The sequence below is a fragment of the Dreissena polymorpha genome, chromosome 8 (genome assembly GCF_020536995.1).
Source record: "Dreissena polymorpha isolate Duluth1 chromosome 8, UMN_Dpol_1.0, whole genome shotgun sequence".
Classification (NCBI taxonomy): domain Eukaryota; kingdom Metazoa; phylum Mollusca; class Bivalvia; order Myida; family Dreissenidae; genus Dreissena; species Dreissena polymorpha.
This window is the reverse complement of record NC_068362.1, coordinates 83456837-83480217: the sequence shown is the minus strand read 5'-3', so window position 1 is coordinate 83480217 and position 23381 is coordinate 83456837. Positions and strand designations below refer to the sequence as shown.

The window sequence follows — 23381 nt, the reverse complement described above, 5'->3', positions numbered from 1 at the left end:
TCAACAAAAGAACTTTATTAAAACAAACAACCGTTATTTGCAAATAACAAAACAGTTTAATAACAAAAACAACAGTTATTAATGTAAAAAGATAGCGTCTGTTACGAACATATCATACACTCATTTTATCTATGGCATGCAAGTCATATGCCATACATATAATAACATGATAAGTGCTATGCAAACACGGTATCAGCTTCAACACAAACACAATGCGCTTTCAGTTAAATTCCTTTTTTCGTCGGCAATTCCACTATTTTCATGTTCCCACCAGACAGTTGGCGGACAACCTTTTTTCTACATCGAATTAAGCAATATCAGTGTCCTTTTTTTCGCAATTTATATCACTGCTTTGATGATGGCCAACACGCAGATTATAGTTACAAAAGCAATATCCAACGGCCTGAGATATTACAGAGACTTTGCCTTGTTTAGGGATATTATTTCATGAACAAAGCTGACCAATTCCCGTTTTAAATTGGCAATAGCCCGTTGTTACTCCATCACGGTAACTGCGTACATATCAAAACTATTCTGCTGATGGTGCACCATGAATGATCCCATCGAAACCAGACTCCGCCGCCTGTAGAAGAGAATTCTGACCACATGTGTGTTCCTAAGAAAGATGTTCTTCATCTCTGAAAATGCACAATGTATAATTGACGAAATTTTATGACAAAAGTTAAGCTTATTTGCTAATAATATGTGACATATTTTTGCAAACTGAATAGAAATTCATTAGTGCATTCTCTATTTATATTATTATTATTAATGGTATAATTGGTATCATCATCGCGATCACCTCTATATTAAGCCTCTTAATTACTATCAATACCCCCATTGATCATTATCATCCTCGACATCATCAAAATATCATCAGTATCAGTATTATTAAAATTAGTAGTAGAAGCAGCAGCGGAAGCAGTATTAGTATTACTATATACAATTAGTGGTAATGGTGGTAGTAGTAGTAGTATGTTAACAGATAGCACGTAAATTGAAAATGGCGCTTATTATAAAATTTGCTAAGTAAATGATCGCAGAATGTATACTAGGAAAATAACGAGCCTATTGCTCTTAGATTCGTCATGCATATGCTAATAGTTACATGCCTGTACGTCCGTTTTTGTAAGTTAATTTTCCGCCTTTCGCCATTCTCTCTTGCATAAGATTTATCAGGTTCTACTGACCCCTTTGCTCGTAAAATAGTATTCGTTTCAATTATGACGATCTCTCTGAGGTCGCTTTTATTTCTCTTCTTGGGTGTTATCAATTCTTTTCTTCTAGCTGTTTTCCTTTTCGTTTCTTCGAACGCTCGTCTTTTGCGTTTTGCTCGTTTCCTGCTTTCCAATCTACGATTGATGATGAAAGAAACTTTTTTTACTCATGTGTGTTGCGCAGAACCGCTTTCCTTATTTGGATCAGTGAGTGTTTTGTTTCAATTGTAGACGATAGGTCTACCGGAAAGGTCACAGTTGATGTTGTCCTCTGAGACACGAGATTAAGTTTCAATGAGATCTACTTCTGAAATACGGCGTCATGGTGTAAATCGATTTCAAAGTAAAAACACGTCATATTTTTTTTACAGCAATCAGTACTAACGATGCTATGCACGGCATGTCCGAGTTCTCGCTTTCCATTTTATTCTCGCTGTTTGCTCGATGTCAAAAGTAAGTACTCCGTAATCACCAGAAATAAAACTCAGCTCTCCAAACACATACGACGAGTGTAATTCTCGCAAAAATCATTCGATTCATTCAACGCATCAGACTCGAGGGTTTAAGCTGACTGACTTTAACATGATGTATGGCCAAGTCAACCTTTACTGCACTGATATCATCAACTGGGATTGAGCGGATAAATTCCGCATTTTCGAAAGATTCGACGAGAGCATGAATTGTGAATTCGTCTTCTTCTTCGACGCCCAAAGGTACAACTTAAGTTTTTGCCGGCTATTGAGGTCATAACTCTACGTACGATAAAACCTTAATCACATACACAATATTTTATCATATTAAGGTGAAACAGCGTAGGCCCCAAGTAGTATGAGTAAGCATGTACATTCACAAGTAAATAAAATGAGGATACATCTATTATGAAACTACTTAATTTTCATGTGTGTTGTGATTGTTTGTTAGTTGAATAGTTAGGCGACTAATTAGTTTATTCACTTTGACTTTGTACCGTAGACACTCGTCGACTTTTGTCGCTTCAGTTTTCATCTGCAACGCCTTTATGGTGAAAATGTGTGCGTTGTTTTCGGCGGGCGACCGAGTAAGATGACGTTATTAGCTATCGCTGACCCAAGATGTGTAACACTAACGTAAGATTATGCTTCGTTTATAATAAGACGTTCAGGTCGATCTGATACCAAATGCACAATCAGAAAGTTTAAGATGTTCAAACCATTAAAAATACGTTTGTATATTCATTAATCATGTATCAGATGACGAATTAAGAGCTTCCTGAGGAAAGGAGCACAGTGTATTGCACTGCAAGCTGCATTCGCATAACAGTGAACTTAGTTCATAAATAAGTTTATCTTAAGTTGGATGACGTGCATGAACTTTAGGTCGGTATGTGTGTACTAAAGTCGTAATTAACATTCATGGGAAAATATATCGATGTATTTAAAATTAAGGGAAGATTTTTCATAACAAGTTAAGTGTAATACAATTTTTATCGTTTGAGTTTATTAGAAGAAAAATATTTTTCCATAATGCAATGGGTTTGGCGGTTTTCCGTCATTCAGCTTTGAACAGTCGAACTGTTAAGACATACTTTAAATTTTGTGTTTGTTTTCATTTTTGTATTTTAAATTTAAATAAAATTACAGTATGAATACATTTTCGAACTTAATAATTAAGGTATTGTTTAATTTTGAATAAAAAAATATATATCAAAATATGCGGATCACGTATGTAGTTGTTGAATTATTATATCAGTTTGATGCTTGTCATGTTTCATGCAGACAATAAACTTTCTAGATGCTTTACCTAATACAGAAAATTTATTTAAAATTATACATGTTTTGTTTATTTGCGATACGTAAGAAAATACATTGTATTTTATTTGAGATTCGTATAGGAGAGAGACGTTGAAAACATTGTTGATATATCAGAAATGAATGAATTGGTACTTAGTACTTTTTTCACACCACAATTTGTTCACATTCAGAAAGCATCTTAATGATTGAGAGACGAAATCACCCAAGGTACAACAGATTACCCATGTTTTTGCCCGGTATTATAGTGTAGACGTTTCCATGGTCATTAGAATTACGTGTAATTTGTATGAGCTTTCAAAGACAATTTAACTACCTACAACAAATAAGTATTTACCTCTTGTATTATATTCGCCTCTCTCGCTTGGACGTCAAATTAAAAAGCAATGACGTAACATAAGCAGCCTAACGACAATATTGCCACTTGCAGCGAGAAGCAAAACACAACAGGAACGTAAACAGATCAGTTCAAACTTGAAACTTTCAAATATCATAAACAATGTTTGTTTTGCGTCAAACATTTGGCAAAGGGATGTACTAAGATATTTTATTAAGGATAAAATATTGTTAATATTGTATGACATGTAGCATGATTATGAAAATGAATTGAATAATTAATCATCTGTAAGTTCACCATAATGCTGATTGAATTATAAGCGCGACAATCTGCGTGTGTATCGTTTGCTTTGCATCAGAGTGGAGACAAGGTCTTTTCAATCAATGCACTCATTGAGGATATTTTTAAAAGATGGCTCTCTGTACTTTATGTTGAAAGAGGGTTCAAAATAGTTTTTTTGATAACGCCCATTTGTCCTTTTTTACGTCCAATAAATATTTCGATAAGTTATTAAGTTGTACTTTCGTGATGCCTTTCTACCAAAAGTCTTCGCGTACATATGAATAAGGCAACACCAATACAACTTGTAAATAAAAACAAGAACATATATTTGTAATGTGAATAATTAGGCTGCATAAAATTTAATTTAACCCAAAACAAGGTTGTTTTGAAACAACAAGTAACGCTCTTTGGACAGTACATGTGTCGCAATTTACTTTAAATGACGATCTTATTTGTTGAGATTATGATTGTTCTGCAGGTGACTCATAGTCTTTAAATAAGAAATAGTCCTCAAGAACAAATAGAACTGTGTAAGGAACCATTTATTTAATTACTAGAAATACATGTGACTTTGAAATATATACAGTGTTAGTAATAACCCTGAATACACAAATCTAAACAAAGCACAAGGTCTTTGCATGTTTGACCAGAAACACTGCTGCTTCACTTGTTTAACATCAATACAATGATTTAATCAAAACACTCTTATCAAAAGAGGAATGTTCCTAAATGCAGACATAAAGTTTTAAATGTTAAATCATGTCAATGAATTTTATAATTCCAAGCATTATTATTATGTAAGCTCAGAATTTTCATGAAATTATTACAAACAAATGCACAGAGGAACATTTTAAAAGAAACATAAACTACACATAAATTGAAAGTTTGTCATATGACTTTACACACATTTCTAAAAGTTATGTCTTTTGCATTTTTCTTCAAGGTAAAGTGTGGAAACTAAAGCATGCATCACATACTGACTAGATAACAGATGACCACATAACGGTTACTGATGCATTTTTATGAACACACGTGCTACATGTCGTCATGGTAACTGTTAATCACAGCACTACTGTTCAGCTACTGCAAGGAATAAAACTTAAAAAGTAAAAACATCAAACAAGCTTAGGAACAATGCCTATGACTAAGAACTTTCTCAAGCTAAACCAGAGTCTGATAATATGAAATATTAACCCATGAAAGGTATTAATGTCGTTAATAATATCGGTTTCCATAGTGCAAACTTTTTCAGTGAAATGTGCACATTTACATCAAATCATTAATGAGTGAAATCGCAGAGTAGGTTACCCTCTACCATTTGTTTAATGATTACAGTGTCTCTGAATTCCATCAAACTTTAGACTAAGTAAAACCTTTACTACATACTGGTAACTGTAATATGGCATATACTAGGCATCTATGTACTCTTACCCATTGACAAATCCTATTCACAATTGATTTGCTAACATAATTTCTGTTTTTCTGCTCTGCCTCATTCATCCATCCTCTTTGAATTTGACTGGCTGATATTTAGCCGATAATTGTGTTGTTACCGATTGACATATTAAAGTTGAATTTAATAAACTAATATACTTTGCATATTTCTGCTTTGATCCTTGGACACATCCTTTTTGAATTTGATTCCCTAATATATAAAGCATAATTATCCTGTGACCTATTGACATAACATTGATAGAGTTAATTGGCTTATATTTCATTTAAGAATAAGCGAAGGAATGCGAGCTTTGGTAGTTGCGGGGCGACAACATATGTCTATTGGTGTTGTGCAATATCAGCAGCCATGTTCCAACAGATCTAACCTTACACAGACAGGGCAGCATGTTAGAAACTACAAATAATGGTTCAGTGTGAAAATGCTATATCTGTGATACGTTTCATCATCGTATAACACATTTTCACACTCACTTGTAACTTTTTGTAACAGTCTACAGCATCCAAAATTGAACATAAAATGGAAGTAGCGTATGGAAGAAACAACAGTTAATAAGATAATTTTCACAAAATATTTATGTCATTAATGTAATTCTGACAAAACTTTAAACGTGCCAGAACGACATGGATGCCCCCATATTCCTGTTTTGTCTAAAACTACAAATACACAAAACAAACAAATATGAAGATGTGCAAGATGCTGATTACTTTAATTGCATGGTTTCATCACTCCAGCACCAATTCTTTTTGAGTTACGCCAGACATGCACAAGAGGGCAAAATGGCCCTAGTTCGCTCACCTGAGAGGAGTAGGTTCATTCAATCTTTACCAAATGTAAAACTTTACCTAGATATTGCCCAGACAAACATCCGGGACAAGTTTCGTCATTATTTAAAACAAAACTCTGGCGCATGGAGTGTTTTTGTTTTTGTAAGATTTGACCTGGTTACCTTTATTTTGTGTTGATCCCCCCCTAGCCAAACATCAAACTTTGCTTTCGAAAATAAATATTATGACCAAGATTCATAAAATCTGAAACAAATTTGTGACCTATAGAGTGTTTACAAGGATTTTGCATAATATAATGAAAATTTAGACAATCTAAGGGCAATAATTATGGCATTAATTATGTGATTTTGCTCATTATCAAAATTGACTGAGATCTTTCAGCAACTTTGATAAAGAATGCTGGAGAAATGTGGATTCTAGAGTGTTTAGAAACCAAATGTGGACGGACGGCGGACAAAGACCAATCCTAAAACCTCACCTGAGCAATCAGGTGAGCTAAAAAGTGTGTTTCACCAATCTGAGCCATTTTCCAACTTGTTTGAGAAATCAATAAAACCAATGTATTGACTAAGTTTCACGATGATGAGGCAAAAAATGTGATTTCTATAGTGTTCGATCGTAAGGTTTCTCTTTAGTCACATAAGGAAAGCTGCCCCCCCCCCCTTGGCGGCAAAGTTTTTTTACCGACCGGGACCATTTGCAAACTCATCTGACCATTTTTTAACTCAACTCTCATATCAAGGAAACAAATGTTCTGACCAACAAATGTTCTGACCAAATTTCATGAAAATTGGGCCAAAAATGTGACTTCTAGAGTGTTCACATGTTTTCACTATATACATATAGAGAAAAATGACCCGCCCACTGGCTGCAATGTTTTTTCACTGATCTGGACCATTTTCAATCTCGTCCGAGATATCAATAAAACCAATGTTTTGACCAATGTTCATGATGATTGGCCAAAAATTGTGACTTCTAGAGTGTTTACAAGGTTTCTCTATAGTCAAATAAGGAAAACTGCCCCACCCACTGGCGGCCATGTTTTTCAACGGACCGGAACCACTTTTGAACTCAACCAACATATCATTAAGGCAAATATTTTGACAAAGTTACATGAAGATTTGGCATGAAATGTGACTTCTACAGTGTTTACAAGTTTTTTTGTGTTTTTTTTACATAGTGACCTAGTTTTTGACACGGCATGACACAGTTTCGAACTCGATCGAGATATCATTGAGACAAATCTTCAAAACCAAGTTTCATAAAGATCGCACAATAAATGTGGCCTCTAGAGTGTTAACAAACAAATGTGGACGGACAGACGGACGGCGGACAAGACCGGTCACAAAAGCTCACATGGGCAATCAGGTGAGCTAAAAAGTGGGACAAACAGAAGGATGGACAGACAAGAGTGATTCTTTGTGCCTGCCCCCATCGTAAAGTGGAGGCATAAAAAGAGAAAAGTGTTTTAAAAATGTGTTTACGGTAATTGACACATTATAGTACCCAATAATTAAATTCAAACTGTATAACTCATAAAAAATAAAATTTTAACTTTTACAAACAACAATATTTAGTGGAAAAATTATCTAATTTCCCAGACAACACATTTTTGGCAAGGGTACATTGAGATCTACAAGGAAACCATGTTAAAGCAATGCAATGTATTCTAGATAACTGCCACATCCGTTTAGACAGTAAAAACTGGAAATGCAACTGAAAATCAAACAATACAAGGTCAACACTATAAATGCTAATCCTAAAATATGTTAATAAACATCTTCTTGTTATGATTGTATTGAGAATCTAGCTAATTTATAATGACATCATTTTATTATGAAACATAAGCTTTATTCAAGATTAGCATGTAGCACAAACTGCCAAAACAATGAAAGAACATTGAACAAATCATCCCTCTTACACCACTTTTAGTTTCACGTCACTACCGGACACCTGTTTGATCCTATTGATACGACTGGAATAGAAAAAACATCATGAACTGGAAACAACAGAAATAGTTTAAATAAACATTTTTCGTAAAACCTTCTTAGAAAAAAATAATTTCAAATTAACTTATAGAAACAAGACTTTTTCCAAGCAATATAAGTCCCCTACTGGCTCCACAGTTGGCAGAAATTCCACTATTTTCAGATTGTTTTTAATATATTTGTTGCCATAGCAACCAGAATTTTTGATGTAGGAACAAAATGAAATGACGTGCATAATGTCCATATTGCCATCTATCCATATTTCAAGTTTCATGAAAAAATATGAGGATCTTTTAAAGTTATCGAAGGATCAAGAAAACCACCATTTTCAGCAGTATTTCTAGTCTATTTAATGCCATAGCAACCAGAATTTTTTACGTAGGAAGGAAATGAAGTGACGTGCATAATGTCCATATTGCCATCTATCTGTGTTCCAAGTTTCATGAAAAAATATTAAGAACTTTAAAAGTTATTGCAGGATCCAGAAAAGTGTGACAGACTGACTGACTGACAGACAGAGCAAAAACCATAAGTCCCCTCCGGTGAAACCGGTAGGGGACTAATTAAACAAAAGCATGCTTTTGAGATTCCATGTAGCAGTCTCCAAGAAAGTCATTAATACATGGTCACATGGTCTGGTAATCTTGTAACTATTACAGTTGTGGACTTTATTCGATTTGCAATTCAAATACAAATAAGGTACATGTACTATACCGGAATTTTCATCAGCCATTAGAGAGAGTATTCTGATAAATCATACTGGCCCTCATAAACTTTTACAGAGATTGTCCAATGTCAAACAGACTTTCACGGAGACTGATATAGTGATCAAGTTTTGAAGATTTCATTTTAAATGAAACATGTTTAAAGATTATAAAAACATTATAATTATCATTTAATATTTACTTCCATTATAATTACTATTATAACTGCGTTTGAAGACAAAACAAAAGATTAAAAAATAATAAAACTGTGAGATATCTTGGCAGTCAATCCTAACTAAAAAAGTAGGTATGTATATAAAATTAGTCAAAATCTACTAAAACTTAAAATTCTTTAATTTGAAAACTTTGTTGAGGCCATTTAGATCTTAATAGAAGGACAAGACATCTGTTAATATGTCTTCAACAGCGGCATCTATATATGATATACAATCTTGCGCTTTTATAAGACCTTAAAAACACTTAAATAGTCTAAAACCACCACCTTGAGTTTCCTTTACACATATATATAATAATATGTTTGTACAGTTTTTTCTTGTATACATAAAAACAACAATTATAAACTACATGATTAAAGGTGTTTGTATGTTCATCTGTTTCACTCAACAGTTCCACAAGAGCTATAGAATTGACTCAAATGAATATGGCCATCTAGAAACACAACCTGTTTACAATCAAAACTGGTGACATCTCTCAAAAGCAACGTCGACCTGTTTACAATCATTTGCAACGACTGTCTACAAAACATGCATAAATGTGTGGAAGTGCCACACACTTTCCAGAACAAAATATCCAACTCACAAATGTTGCCTTGATATGACTCAAATACATAGTTACAAAATAATTTCTGCTATGTTCGCTTTGTCCAGTGAAAAACAAGAGCTAGGTCTAACAAATTTTGTCTGCATCAAATTCATATATAAGATAACAACTTTCTATGTACGAAATCAATTCCTAAATCAGTTGCTGGCTGAACTGCCAATCCTTTCAACCCCAACCCTATTGGATTAAAATGCTCTCCCTTTACAAAGCTCCCCCTTTACTCATCGATGGTGTCATTGATGGGGTTGTCAGACTTGGGGCTGGTGCTTTCAAACCTGGGAGGGCTGGTAGAGTAGACTCCCTTGGGTAGGTCGGCCTCTTCCATGGACATACTGCGGGTCCGCATGTTCAGCCTGGAGAGGTCTGCGTCCATGGAGCCGGATCGTGAGACACGGGGCATCGGCACTCCACCCACTGTAAGCACAAGGGACCATGTGAAAATAGGATTAAATATGGACAGCAATAGGGACAGTGTATAAATGGGCACACTGTGAGAAATAGGGAAAGCGTATTTATAGGGTAGAGTGTGGACTCTGGCCCACTGTATGAAATAGGGCAAGTGTATGAATAGGTCAACTGTAATCAATAGGGCCTGTGTATGAATAGGTCAACTGTAATCAATAGGGCCAGTGAATGAATAGGTCTACTGTAAGCAATACGGCCAGTGAAATAATAGGTCAACTATTATCAATAGGGCCTGTGTATGAATAGGTCAACTGTAATCAATAGGGCCAGTGAATAAATAGGTCTATTGTAAGCAATAGGGCCAGTGAATGAAAAGGTTCCTTGTAAGCAATCCGGCCAGTGAATAAATAGGGTAGAATGTTGACATGCGATAACATTGTCAGTGCTATTTGCGGAGCAATCAAGCTAAAATACGGGCACTCTCCTGTGCAGTGATCTCCCTTATTCTATAAGAGACCAGGAGCATGCCGCATTTTAAACATTTGGCCCGACTGTTAGACAGTGTACAGACTGGTTTCTTAATTTTTATCATCAGACGGAAAAAAAAAGTATCAAAGTAAGATAATCAAAACACGGTCTACCTAGTTATTTTAGACGACTTTAATGGTAAAAATGTCTTCAACAACGGAGCAGAAACCCTAAGCTTTGAGCAGTCCACCTCCCAAAAAAACTAAGAAAGATTATGATAAAAAATATGATCTAAGTAAACGCACCAGAACTTTTCAAGAAACATGGCTCACAGATTTTCAATGGTTACCCGTTGATGATAATCAAATTGCTACCAGTAGCGGCGCAGATCCTCAGTCTTATGAGGTCGACATATTGGACTAGTTTAATTGGTTAAGATTACGATGTACTTATGTTCAACACATATTTTAATAACAATAGCTTTGCAAGATTAAAAGTTTTAGAAAGTCTTAATATTGTTTATTATATACTGCTATAATGAATGTACTATTGAAATACAACTATAAGCAAATCATACTCATTTTGGTATATTCCACATTGTTTTACATTATACATGTAATCATATAATTTATATAAACATTAACGGACAAGTGTAGTTCAGCAACGGACAAGTTAAATTTCCTAAATGGTTGTCCGTGGACAAGTATAGTGTTTTGAGATTTCGCCACCCCTGAATAGGTCAACTGTAAGCAATAGGGCCAGTAAATGAATAGGTTCACTGTAAGCAATAGGGCCAGTGAATGAATATGATCACTGTAAGCAATATGACCAGTGAATGAATAGGTTCACTGTAAGCAATAGGGCAAGTGAATGAATAGGTTCATTGTAAGCAATAGGGCCAGTGAATGAATAGGTCCATTGTAAGCAATAGGGCCAGTGAATGAATAGTTTCACTGTAAGCAATAGGGCCAGTGAATGAATAGGTCTATTGTAAGCAATAGGGCCAGTGAATGAATAGGTCCACTGTAAGCAATAGTGCCAGCGAATGGATAGGTTCACTGTAAGCAATAGCACCAATGAATAAATAGGATAGTGCGGACTCTGGCCCACTGTAAGCAATAGGGCCAGTGTATGAATAGGTTCACTGTAAGCAATAGGGCCTGTGTATGAATAGGTTCACTGTAAGCAATAGGGCCAGTGTATGAATAGGGCTCAATTGGTCTACTAATTAAAAGTACCCTGGATCCTCTTAAGCATACTACAATGTACAATGGGTATACCCAGCCATACTCTCGGGTACTTTGTAGTATATTTTCCTTACCACTGGAATTTTTGAGTATTCTTAAGGGTACCCGGGGAACTTTAAAATAGTACGTGGTCCGACAATGACGCATTGAAAGGATAGTGTGTGCAACTGTTAAAATATAATTATAGGCCCTACATAAAAATAATAAGACTGAAATAATGGTGTATTTTTGGTATACAATATTAAAGACCTAGATCAGAATTCCTTTACTCACAGTGAAAAATCCTTTACTGTTATAAACTGATGGAAACCCCAGACTTTTTAATGATGTCACATGATAACATGTAAACATTAGCATAGATCTACATGTAGTTCACTACTATTTTATGTTGTTGTGTTGGTGTCATGTAAGTTTTATAATAAATGGAATGTTTCATGGTCGTAGTGTTCAGATTGTTTGTATCTCACTCTTTAATTGTGTGAAATTGTATTCCACTTGACCTGTGGGCTCATGAAATACTTCATCACACAATCAATTTGTGAAATATCAAACACTACAGTCATTATATATATAAGTAAAAGTGACCCCAAAGAAAGGCTAATTTTGACCCCACAGCAGTTTCAGAAAAAAAGATTATCAAGTTTTCATTTTAAACAAATAAAGAAACAAAATGACCTCCTGGGCAGGGAAAGTTTTGACTACAATGGCACCAGTTGAAGATACCTGCGTTTTTTCGTGGTTTCAAGTTTAAATCTAATTTTTGCCCGGCTGACTGGCATATGCGGGCAAGATTTTAAAAATTGAAAAAAAAGTTCATGTGTATCGTCAATTTAAGTTTAAGTGGTTAAAGAGGAGAAGCTGTTTAAAGTATACACAAGTATGTCGCACACACAAATACACACACACTGACAGATAAACAAACATCACAATATCCTTACAACCCTACATGAGCAATAAGAGCTCCGGTGAGCTAAAAATGAATATGTCTAGAAATGTGCAGAAGATTATTTTGACTGGTTTTTAACAACAGAGATGCTTACCGACTCCAAGACCCTGGCAGAAGTACAGGAAGCTTTCGGCAAGTTTCTCAGGCTGTGAGCAAAAAATAATGATTGAGAAATATAAAACATTGTATAAAGCATTATTTTTATATGATTCATTTACTTGCGTGTCGTTTCAACCATCTGTATCAGTACACTTAATACTTGTTCACTGACCATTAAACAACAGTAAATTAAAACTTATTACTTAAGCATCAACTTTGTTGTTCCATGTCAACACATGTACATTTGTATAGGTGACATCCAGCCATGACATTTGGTAAATCTCGCACCCTAACATTGTGGTGTCATAGCAACATAACATAATGACTTATTTTTGTTACAGCATTCAATAACATGTCAATCATTTAACATATAAATCTAACAAATGTTCTTTTAGTAATAAATTCAGGTTTTGCCATGGGACGGCACATATGTGCCTGGATATCCTGGGAAAACTTGAATAAGTGCATGTGCATAGATGTCATCCCAGATAAGGCTTATAAGGGCCAACACTCTTTACTTTTATGTTTTTATTCCTTCATAAGAAGTCCTTTCCCTAGCGGAAGTCCAGTTTATGCGGAAAGTGTTGTCACTGATAAAGCCTGTGCAGATTGCACAGGCTAATCTTAGACAACACTTTACACACATGCATGAAGGACAGTTTTATCAGATCTGGGCCCGAATTCACCAACCGATTCTTAGACTTAAGAATAAAGAATAGACTTAGAACCAAGAAAAATGTGTTCAGTGTTTGAATATATACAGGCCTCCACTGGTGATTATATAATTAACAAAATGTTCTATATGAAGAATAATATAGATAAAGATGTTTCCTGCAGAGTTTGACTCGAAATTAAAGAAATTCTTGAATACTATAATTTCAAGAATTTTCTTTATTCTTTATCTTTAGACTTAAGTCTAAGAATTGTTTGGTGAATACGGGCCCTGGTCTCATATAAATCTGAGAAATGATCTTTAAGTCATAAATACAGGTTTTGCCAGGGAACAGAACATATCTACATTCAACAGCATACATGTAGGTATTTACATAGGATGGCACATTTTATTATCCATATTCAACAGCAAGACAGGTTGGTGGCCCTACCCGCTCCTTCATGATATTAGCCAAAATTTATGTCATTGAACCCACAACAACCAGTGTAGTTGAATATTGTGAGTTTGCACAGGCTTATGAGGGACAACATTTTCCGCATAAACTAGATTTTTGCTATGAAAAGACTCAAACAAAATTAAAGTACTGACAGTACTGGTGTGACAATGCTTTTGAAAAAATGGATATAAAAACATCAATTTAAGTTTATATACATCACCACAATTGTGTATGTGGGTACGAAAATTTTGGGTAAGAAAAAAAATGGGTACGAAAATTTTGGGTACAAAAATTATGCCAAAAAAAAAATTGGGTACGAACAAAAAATTTGGTTACGAAAAAAAAAATTGGGTAAGAAAATTAATTTGGGTACGAAAAAACATTTCGGGGTACGGGGAAGTTGTACCCGTGGGGAACTTGACCCATTCAAAAAATCAGGGAGGCGGGTTACATTCTTGATCAAATATAACAAGAAATATCTTTTAAAAACAAGGGCTGTTTGTAAAACATGCATGTCCCCCATATGGGCTCTACGTTGTAGTGACAGCCATTGTGTGAATATGTTTTTTGTCACTGTGATCTTGACCTTTGACCTAGTGACCTGAAAATCCTGAAAATCAATAGGGGTCATCTGCGAGTCATTATCAATCTACAAAATGTACCTATCAAGTTTCATGATCCTAGGCATAAGCATTCTTGAGTTATCATCCGGAAACCATTTTACTATTTCGGGTCACCGTAACCTTGACCTGTGACCTAGTGACCTGAAAATCAATAGGGGTCATCTGCCAGTCATTATCAATCTACCTTTGAAGTTTCATGATTCTAGGCATAAGCGTTCTTGAGTTATCATCCGGAAACCATTTTACTATTTCGGGTCACCGTGACCTTGACCTTTGACCTAGTGACCTGAAAATCAATAGGGGTCATCTGCCAGTCATTATCAATCTACCTATGAAGTTTCATGATTCTAGGCATAAGCGTTCTTGAGTTATCATCCGGAAACCATTTTACTATTTCGGGTCACCATGACCTTGACCTTTGACCTAGTGACCTGAAAATCAAAAGGGGTCATCTGCGAGTCCTGATCAATCTACCTATCAAGTTTCATGATCCTAGCCATAAGCGTTCTTGAGTTATCATCCGGAAACCATTTTACTATTTCGGGTCACCGTGACCTTGACCTTTGACCTATAGTGACCTCAAAATCAATAGGGGTCATCTGCGAGTCATGATCAATGTTCCTATGAAGTTTCATGATCCTAGGCCCAAGCGTTCTTGAGTTATCATCCGGAAACCACCTGGTGGACCGACCGACCGACAGACCGACCGACATGAGAAAAGCAATATACCCCCTCTTCTTCGAAGGGTGGCATAAAAAATTCACGTGTAATTTATGTACCACTTATCTTTAAAAAAGTTCTGTTACAGTAAAACATTTGTGGGTTATAACATTACGTTTCAGCAGATATATTCAAAACTTGACACGCTCTTTAATTACACCATGCTCTTTAATTTTACAAGTATATCATACCAAACTTTATATTTTGTTGTTTCCTTTCCTTATTTAATGATAATTGTGTTCGGATGTGATTTCACATGCCTATGTGTATGAACATGTAATTTTTTCTCTTTTGATTATTGTTTTTTCTCTAATTCAATAAGCTTAGGCATGTTTGTTGGTTAAGTACGACAATACTTTTATGATTCACGAAAGTAGGCACGAGCACATATTCTCAAGAGCACTTGAATACGTGAGTTCGAAAAATGAACACATGGTAAGGTTAACTTAATCTCCGCGATATGACATAATATGTGTTTAAAACAGCAAACAATATCCAGCAAACAAATTATCAAACATAGTATGTGCTCTGATGTGGTTCTGTTATTTCTGTTTGAAAAGTTTATTACATATGCAAAATGAGAAAGCACGCATAAAAGCGAGTTTCATAGATATTGTACGGCTATTATGATGTTCATATACCATATTCACTATAATGTTTACAAATGGCAGGTTCGAAATAATTCATTTTCTTTACACTCATGATCGAGTTAAACGTTAATTATACACGTTTTCATTCGCAATTTATTTACAAAATCACGACAAATGTCAAATACAATACAGAAAATGCATAGTTGTTTCATTGATCTATAAGCATATAATGGATTGAATAAACCTGATTTAAAATTAATGTTTTCAAGCTATTATTAAATCTTTTTCCCAGAATATGCTGTCCTATTTATAGCTTAGCTTCCTTTACATTTATCAATGATAATCAGCAATGTATGCCGATTAGAAAAATCCAGCTTTCTCAATCGGACTGGCTCGGTCTTTTACATAGGTCACCATTGTGAAGAATTTTTTTATGGTATGATAACCTAGACGAGCTGCTTCGCAGCATCGCCAAAAACAAAAACATAGAGTGTGGTGTAGCCTACCCGCTCCTCAATGACGTTAGCCACGCCCTCTATCTCCAGCAGCTCGATCTTGCCCTTGTCCATTTTCTGGGACATGGCGGAGTAGAGTGTGTGCACTGTGTGGTTGAACGAGGCATGGTCCCCTGTAACCATCAGCACGGGGCACCTGTAAAAGGAGAATTGATGCATGTGCTTAAAGTGTCCTTCCAGTTAAAATTAGGCAGTCTGTACAGGCTAATCAGGGACGTCACTTTCCGCTTTTGTGGAATTTTTTTGTCTCTTATAAAAAATAACAAGGGCGGTTTGTTAAACATGCATGCCCCCCATATGGGCTGTCCGTTGTAGTGGCAGCCATTGTGTGAATACGTTTTTTGTCACTGTGATCTTGACCTTTGACCTAGTGACCTGAAAATCAATAGGGGTCATCTGTGAGTCACGATCAATGTACCTATTTAGTGTCATGATCCTAGGCAAAAGCGTTCTTGAGTTATCATCCGAAAATCATTTTACTATTTCGGGTCACCGTGACCTTGACCTTTGACCTTGTGAACTCAAAATCGATAGGGGTCATCTGCAAGTCATGATCAATCTACCTGTGAAGTTTCATGATCCTAGGCGTATGCATTCTTGAGTTATCATCCGGAAACCACTTTACTATTTCAGGTCACCGTGACCTTGACCTTTGACCTAGTGACCTCAAAATCAATAGGGGTCAACTGCGAGTCATGATCAATCTACCCATGAAGTTTCATGATCCTAGGCGTATGTGTTCTTGAGTTATCATTCAAAAACCATTTTACTATTTCGGGTCACCGTGACCTTGACCTTTGACCTAGTGACCTCAAAATCTATAGGGGTCATCTGCGAGTCATGATCAATGTACCTATGAAGTTTCATGATCCTAGGCCCAAGCGTTCTTGAGTTATTGTCTGACAACCACCTGGTGGACGGACCGACCGACAGACCGACATGAGCAAAGCAATATACCCCCTCTTCTTCGAAGGGGGGCATAAATATTGTCAAGGCATAAAGTGTTGTCCCTGATTAGCCTGTGCGGCTTGAACAGGCTAATCTGGGACAACACTTTGACTGCATGAATTTAAACCTGTGTGCCCAGAGCAAGATTTATTTTACAAGTTCCTGGGACATCATGGCTGATTAGAGCGTTTGCACCGTGTGGTTGAACAAAGCATGGTCTCCCGTCACCATCAGCATGGGGCATCTGTATGTGTTTGGGTAGAACAGTGTAGGAAGCATTATTTTATAATTGAAAGTTAATAGTTCTCATGTCTGTGTAAAATATCATTTTGAGTCTTCTTGCGTGCCCCTTAACCTTTATGTATGTGAAGAATTGTCTAGAAACCATTATTAATTTTATATTTGGGCCTCGCTCTGGGAAAACAGGGCTTAGTTTCATCCCAGATTAGCCTCTGCATAATCAGGGACGACACTTTTCGCATCTGTGGAAATTTTTGTTTTCTGGACGAATCCAGTCAAGGCAGAAAGTGTGGTCCTCAATAAGCATGTACACACATGCACATGCAGTAAACCCCCTTTCCTCAGAGCGAGACTCATTTTAGAAATCATACGAGCCTTGTACTGGGAAAACTGTGCTTAATTCATGTGCGTAAAGTGTCGTCCCAGATTAGCCTGTGCAGTCCGCACAGGCTAATCAGGGACGACACTTTCCGCTTTAACTTGATTTTTGGTAAGAAGGGACTTCCTTCAAACTTAAAATACCATAAAAGCGGAAAGTGTCGTCCCTGATTAGCATGTGCACAGGCTAATCTGGGACGACACTTTACGCACATGAATTAAGCCCAGTTTTCACAGAACAAGACACATACATAGTCCATTCGCAGAGGAAGGGATTTTTAAATCTCAAAACCCTGACATTGCCCTTGAGCCTACATGAAACCATTCATATGCATTCACAAGCAATATCTCCATATAAGGTATCAAGAAACTGAGCCTCATTGCATATTTCACCATGTTCTTGTATGACTGATGCCTATTTTCCTCTAAATCTTTATGTGACAAAGTCACACGCTTTAACCATAAGTCAAGTCTTCAAATAAGAAAATCAACTTTGATTCCATCAGTTGATGCATTTGTACTACATAAAATATCTGTTCAACTTACCTTGATGTTGCCGCTATGCACTTGTTAACTGTATTAACTGGCAGGTGATCATTCTGATAGTCTTGGCTTTGATAACAATGCCTGTTTAATTTGCCATAATGTGACTGCATATGCACCTTTTTACCTATTTACTTATTGATGGAGATGTATAACAAATTAAGTTTCATCATTCAACATATTTATTTCTGGATGTTTTTGCATAACAGTATTTGCTTTTATTAAACACCTGTCCAACAACTGTCAGGTGTTTCAGTACATAAAGCCAGTAAAATAATGCATAACAAAGTTCAGTGCAGATTTACAGGGCGTCCTGTGAGATTGTCTGTCTGCAGTTCAGTTTACTTTAGATTCCAGACTGGGCATTTCATTTGAACATTTAGGCTTACTTTCTAGCTGTGCTATATATACTAAACTCACTTAATCTTCTGGATGGATTCTGTGATGTTGGAACGCCTGAAAAATAGACAAATTCAGGCATGTTTAAATAATACTTTACAATTCAAATTTTGGAGCATATATTCATTATATTTATATATAACATGTCAATAAAATTAAAAGTTCCATTTTTTCAATAAAAAACAGGTATTTACTCCAGTTATAGCTTACTTCATAAAGGCCTGCACATATTTGTTGAGTATAGCTTACTTCATAAAGGCCTGCAGATATTTGTTGAGTATAGCTTACTTCATAAAGGCCTGCACGTATTTGTTGAGTAAAGCTTACTTCATAAAGGCCTGCACATATTTGTTGAGTAAAGCTTACTTCATAAAGGCCTGCACATATTTGTTGAGATTCTGTGGGTTGATCTTTGACCTGAGCGAGTTCTGGAAGCTGTCCAGCACGTTGTTCAACTCATCTGTGCTCTCAGCCTTGTCAAACTGTAAAATGAGAACATGGAGGCAATTACGCATGGATTACATTGTATGGGCCTCTTTAAGGGAAAACTGGGCTTTATACATATGTGTGAAGTGTTGTCCCAGATTGGCTTATGCAGTCTGCAAAGGCTAATCAGGGACGCCACTTTTGGCCAAACAGAATTTTCTCTAAGAAGAGAAGATTTTTTTTAAATGAAAAATTTCATAAAAGCGAGAAGTGTCGTTACCAATAAGCCTGTGCAGACTGCACAGGCTTACTTTGGAAAACACTTTACGCACATGCATTTAGCCCAGAACAATTTTTTTAAGGCACATAGTTTACATCGTATAATCATAACACACAGGTAATCATTCATATCTTACATTGTCTCATCATAACACACAGGCAAATTATGCACAGCTTAAATATAAGCAGAATATATATTTACATGTAATTTTGATGGTTCTACTTAAACAATCAGATAATTATGCATAGCTCAAACCATATAACCAATACCTGCTGGTAATCATACAACTCTGTCTCCTTGGAATATAAGACACCATTCATAGTTTAACTTACACAACCAGATCATTGTGTTGATTTCTAATGGAACAATTAAGAGAAATGTTTATCTTTGGCAACAATTCTTTACACCTTGAATTGGTGACCTTCACTTTGAGCAGCCTGATGGACTCATTTCATGTGGATATCTGTGTGATTAAATTTTTGTACAGTCCTTTCATGGGTATAGGAAAAATAAAGCAGGTGAAAAAACAAATAAGGCTGAACTTATTGGCCTTCAAGTGTGTCCTTGACTGACTCATACCTACTGCACTTTGTTTTAATGTCATTAACAGTGTGGCTAAGTTTCATGAAAATCCCTCAACGGGTATAGGAGATATGGAGCAGACATAAAAATGAATGCAAAACACTCATTGCCTTCAAGAATGACTTTGAACTTTTTCCTGCAGCACATGCAAATCCATTCTGTACTTTTTCTCAATGACCATCACAATTTTGGCCATTTTAAAGGAAATACATCTAAGGGTGTAAGAGAAATGGAGAGGAAACAAAAGCAGAAGCTCAAACTTTTGACCTTCAATAGTGACCTTGACCTTAAACAAGTGTGACTGACTCATGCCTCTGCATATCATCTCAATGAATATTACATTTATGCCTTGTTTCATCATTATCCTTCAATTGGTATGGACCAGACACAAAAGAGACTCAAACCTTTGACCTTTAGGTATGACAGTGAGTCACCAAGAAAATTCCTCAAAGGGTAATGAAGCATCGAGTGGACAAAAAAGGTAAATGAACAGACAGAAACCATTTAAAAACTCAGCCTAGATATCATTAGAACCAATGTTCTGACAAAGTTTCATGAAGATTGGAGAACAAAATATGACTTTAAGAGTGTTAACAAGGTTTTACTATCGCCATATAAGCAAAATGCTCCGCCCCCTGGCAGCCATGTTTTTCTAAAGACCAGAACCATTTTGAATTTAGCAAAAATATCATTAAAACAAATAATCTGACAAAATGTCATGAAGTTTGGACAAAAAACATGACTTCTGGCTTTTTAACAAGGTTTTACTTTAGCTATAGCAGGAAAAATGCCAGCACCTAGCATTTATGTTTTGCAACCAATTGGAACAGTTTTCGAAGTCGTCCAAGATATAATTGGGACAAAACTTCTGACAAAGTATGATTAAGATTAGACAAAAATTGCAACCTCTAGAGTGTAAACAAGGCCAATGCTGACGCCGCACGCTTGACAACACACGACCGACAACAGGCGATTACAAAAGCTCCAATAAGCACCTTGTGCTCAGGTGGGCTAAAAAGGTCATGAACATGTTATTTATCCTGAAACTAAGTTAAGAACAAAGAGTAAATTTTAAGTTTATTTTAGATTTCTGGAATAAAAAGTGTGTTACATGCATCCACATGCAAAAAGCATTTGTTGCGTCATAATGACATATCAAACCAGGTGTTATTAAGTTAGTAAGGAAGTGTCACGGAAAAAGAAGTTACATTGAGAACATTTCACTCAGACAGATACCAACTAAGTACTAACTTAACTTAACTTGTATCGCCTCATGCAAAAATGGGTATTATTCCATATGCTGCCAGAGTAGCTTCCACCCATTGTGGGAATCGCTGTCTGGTCAGGAGCTACCATGTCCACTTATGAGACCACGAAACCTTGGGTGACTTTATAGCAGACATGGTAGCTCCTGACTGAATTGCAGGATTGGGCAGGCTGGTCAGGCTACACTGTCCACTTATGAGACCACGAAACCTTGGGTGACTTTATAGCAGACAGGGTAGCTCCTGACTGAACTGCAGGATTGAGCAGGCTGGTCAGGCTACCCTGTCCACTTATGAGACCACGAAACCTTGGGTGACTTTATAGCAGACATGGTAGCTCCTGACTTAACTGCAGGATTGGGCAAGCTGGTCAGGCTACCCTGGTTGCATATGGTATATGACTTATTGTTGCCTGCTCATTTATGATTACAATGTGCTAAAACAGATGATACATTAGACAAGGGCTGTTTGTAAAACATGCATGCCCCCCATATGGGCTGTCCGTTGTAGTGGCAGCCATTGTGTGAATACGATTTTTGTCACTGTGACCTTGACCTTTGACCTAGTGACCTGAAAATCAATAGGGGTCATCTGCGAGTCACGATCAATGTACCTATGAAGTGTCATGATCCTAGGCGTATGCGTTCTTGAGTTATCATCCGAAAATCATTTTACTATTTCGGGTCACCGTGACCTTGACCTTTGACCTTGTGACCTCAAAATCAATAGGGGTCATCTGCGAGTCATGATCAATCTACCTATGAAGTTTCATGATCCTAGGCGTATGCGTTCTTGAGTTATCATCCGAAAACCATTTTACTATTTCGGGTCACCGTGACCTTGACCTTTGACCTAGTGACCTCAAAATCGATAGGGGTCATCTGCGAGTCATGATCAATCTACCCATGAAGTTTCATCATCCTAGGCGTATGCGTTCTTGAGTTATCATTCGGAAACCATTTTACTATTTCGGGTCACTGTGACCTTGACCTTTGACCTAGTGACCTCAAAATCGAAAGGGGTCATCTGCGAGTCATGATCAATCTACCCATGAAGTTTCATGATCCTAGGCGTATGAGTTCTTGAGTTATCATCCGTAAACCATTTTACTATTTCGGGTCACCGTGACCTTGACCTTTGACCTAGTGACCTCAAAATCAATAGGGGTCATCTGCAAGACATGATCAATCTACCCATGAAGTTTCATGATCCTAGACGTATGCCTTCTTGAGTTATCATCCGGAAACCATTTTACTATTTCGGATCACCGTGACCTTGACCTTTGACCTAGTGACCTCAAAATCAATAGGGGTCATCTGCAAGTCATGATCAATGTACCTATGAAGTTTCATGATCCTAGCCCCAAGCGTTCTTGAGTTATCATCCGGAAACCATCTGGTGAACGGACCGACAGACCGACCGACATGTGCAAAGCAATATACCCCCTCTTCTTCGAAGGGGGGCATAATAATAAGGTAGTATTTTGAGGACAATATACATAAATAGTTTGGTTTCATTATTAGCCATAATCAAAATACTTCTGCAATCAGCAGGCATAAAAAAGGAAAACAACAATGTGATACTGATATTCATAAGTATTTTCAAATAGGAGGAAGAAAATAGGTTTGGACAGCTATTAAATGCTTGTTATTGTGGGAAAGGTCAGTAACTATAAACCACATGTTAGTAGGTGGCAATGTTGCATCTTGTCCAGGCCAGCAGACCAAAAATAGTTACCTTCAAAGCTAAAGATCATGCTGAAATGCAGGTAATCTTGTCAGCAATGTAAAGCATTACAAAAAGTGAAGCCTTCTGGGAGAACTAGGTTTAATGCATGTGCATAAAGTGTCATCCCAGATAAACCTGTGCAGTCTGTACAGGCTAATCAGGAAAAAACACTTTTGGCCTAAAATTGAATTTTCATTTAGAAAAGACTTCCTATAAATGAAAATTATATTACTATACAAGTGGAAAGTGTTGCCTCTGATTTGACTTCAAATATGCTAATCTGAGATAACACTTTACACATATGCATTAAGACCCCTTTTCCAAGAACGAGGCATACATACACACATATGTTTTTAAGCAGCAGCTCTAAATATATAACCCTTCAGCAACAGCCATCTTAAGTTGTATGTAATGTATACCCACACATATATATTTAACTAATACATAACCTTCAAGACCTGGTTATTAATACAC

The 23381-nt window shown here is 36.4% G+C and overlaps 1 protein-coding gene across 2 annotated transcripts in view; it reads right to left on the bottom strand.

Moving 5' to 3' along the window:
- Window positions 1-275: 275 nt before the first annotated feature.
- LOC127842253 (uncharacterized protein ZK1073.1-like) overlaps window positions 276-23381 on the bottom strand; it is a 94129-nt gene continuing 71023 nt past the window's right edge. Inside the window, exons 9-15 of one of the 2 annotated variants that reach the window (XM_052371679.1) lie at window positions 18993-19108; window positions 18648-18683; window positions 16110-16254; window positions 12557-12608; window positions 9672-9810; window positions 7786-7839; window positions 276-638 (exon numbers count right to left, since the gene is read on the bottom strand). In XM_052371679.1, coding sequence (XP_052227639.1) covers window positions 617-638; window positions 7786-7839; window positions 9672-9810; window positions 12557-12608; window positions 16110-16254; window positions 18648-18683; window positions 18993-19108 — 564 coding nt within the window. In that variant the 3' untranslated portion in view covers window positions 276-616. Of the gene's footprint in view, window positions 639-4149; window positions 7840-9671; window positions 9811-12556; window positions 12609-16109; window positions 16255-18647; window positions 18684-18992; window positions 19109-23381 lie in introns of those variants that run through there. The other variant, XM_052371680.1, reaches the window with a different exon arrangement.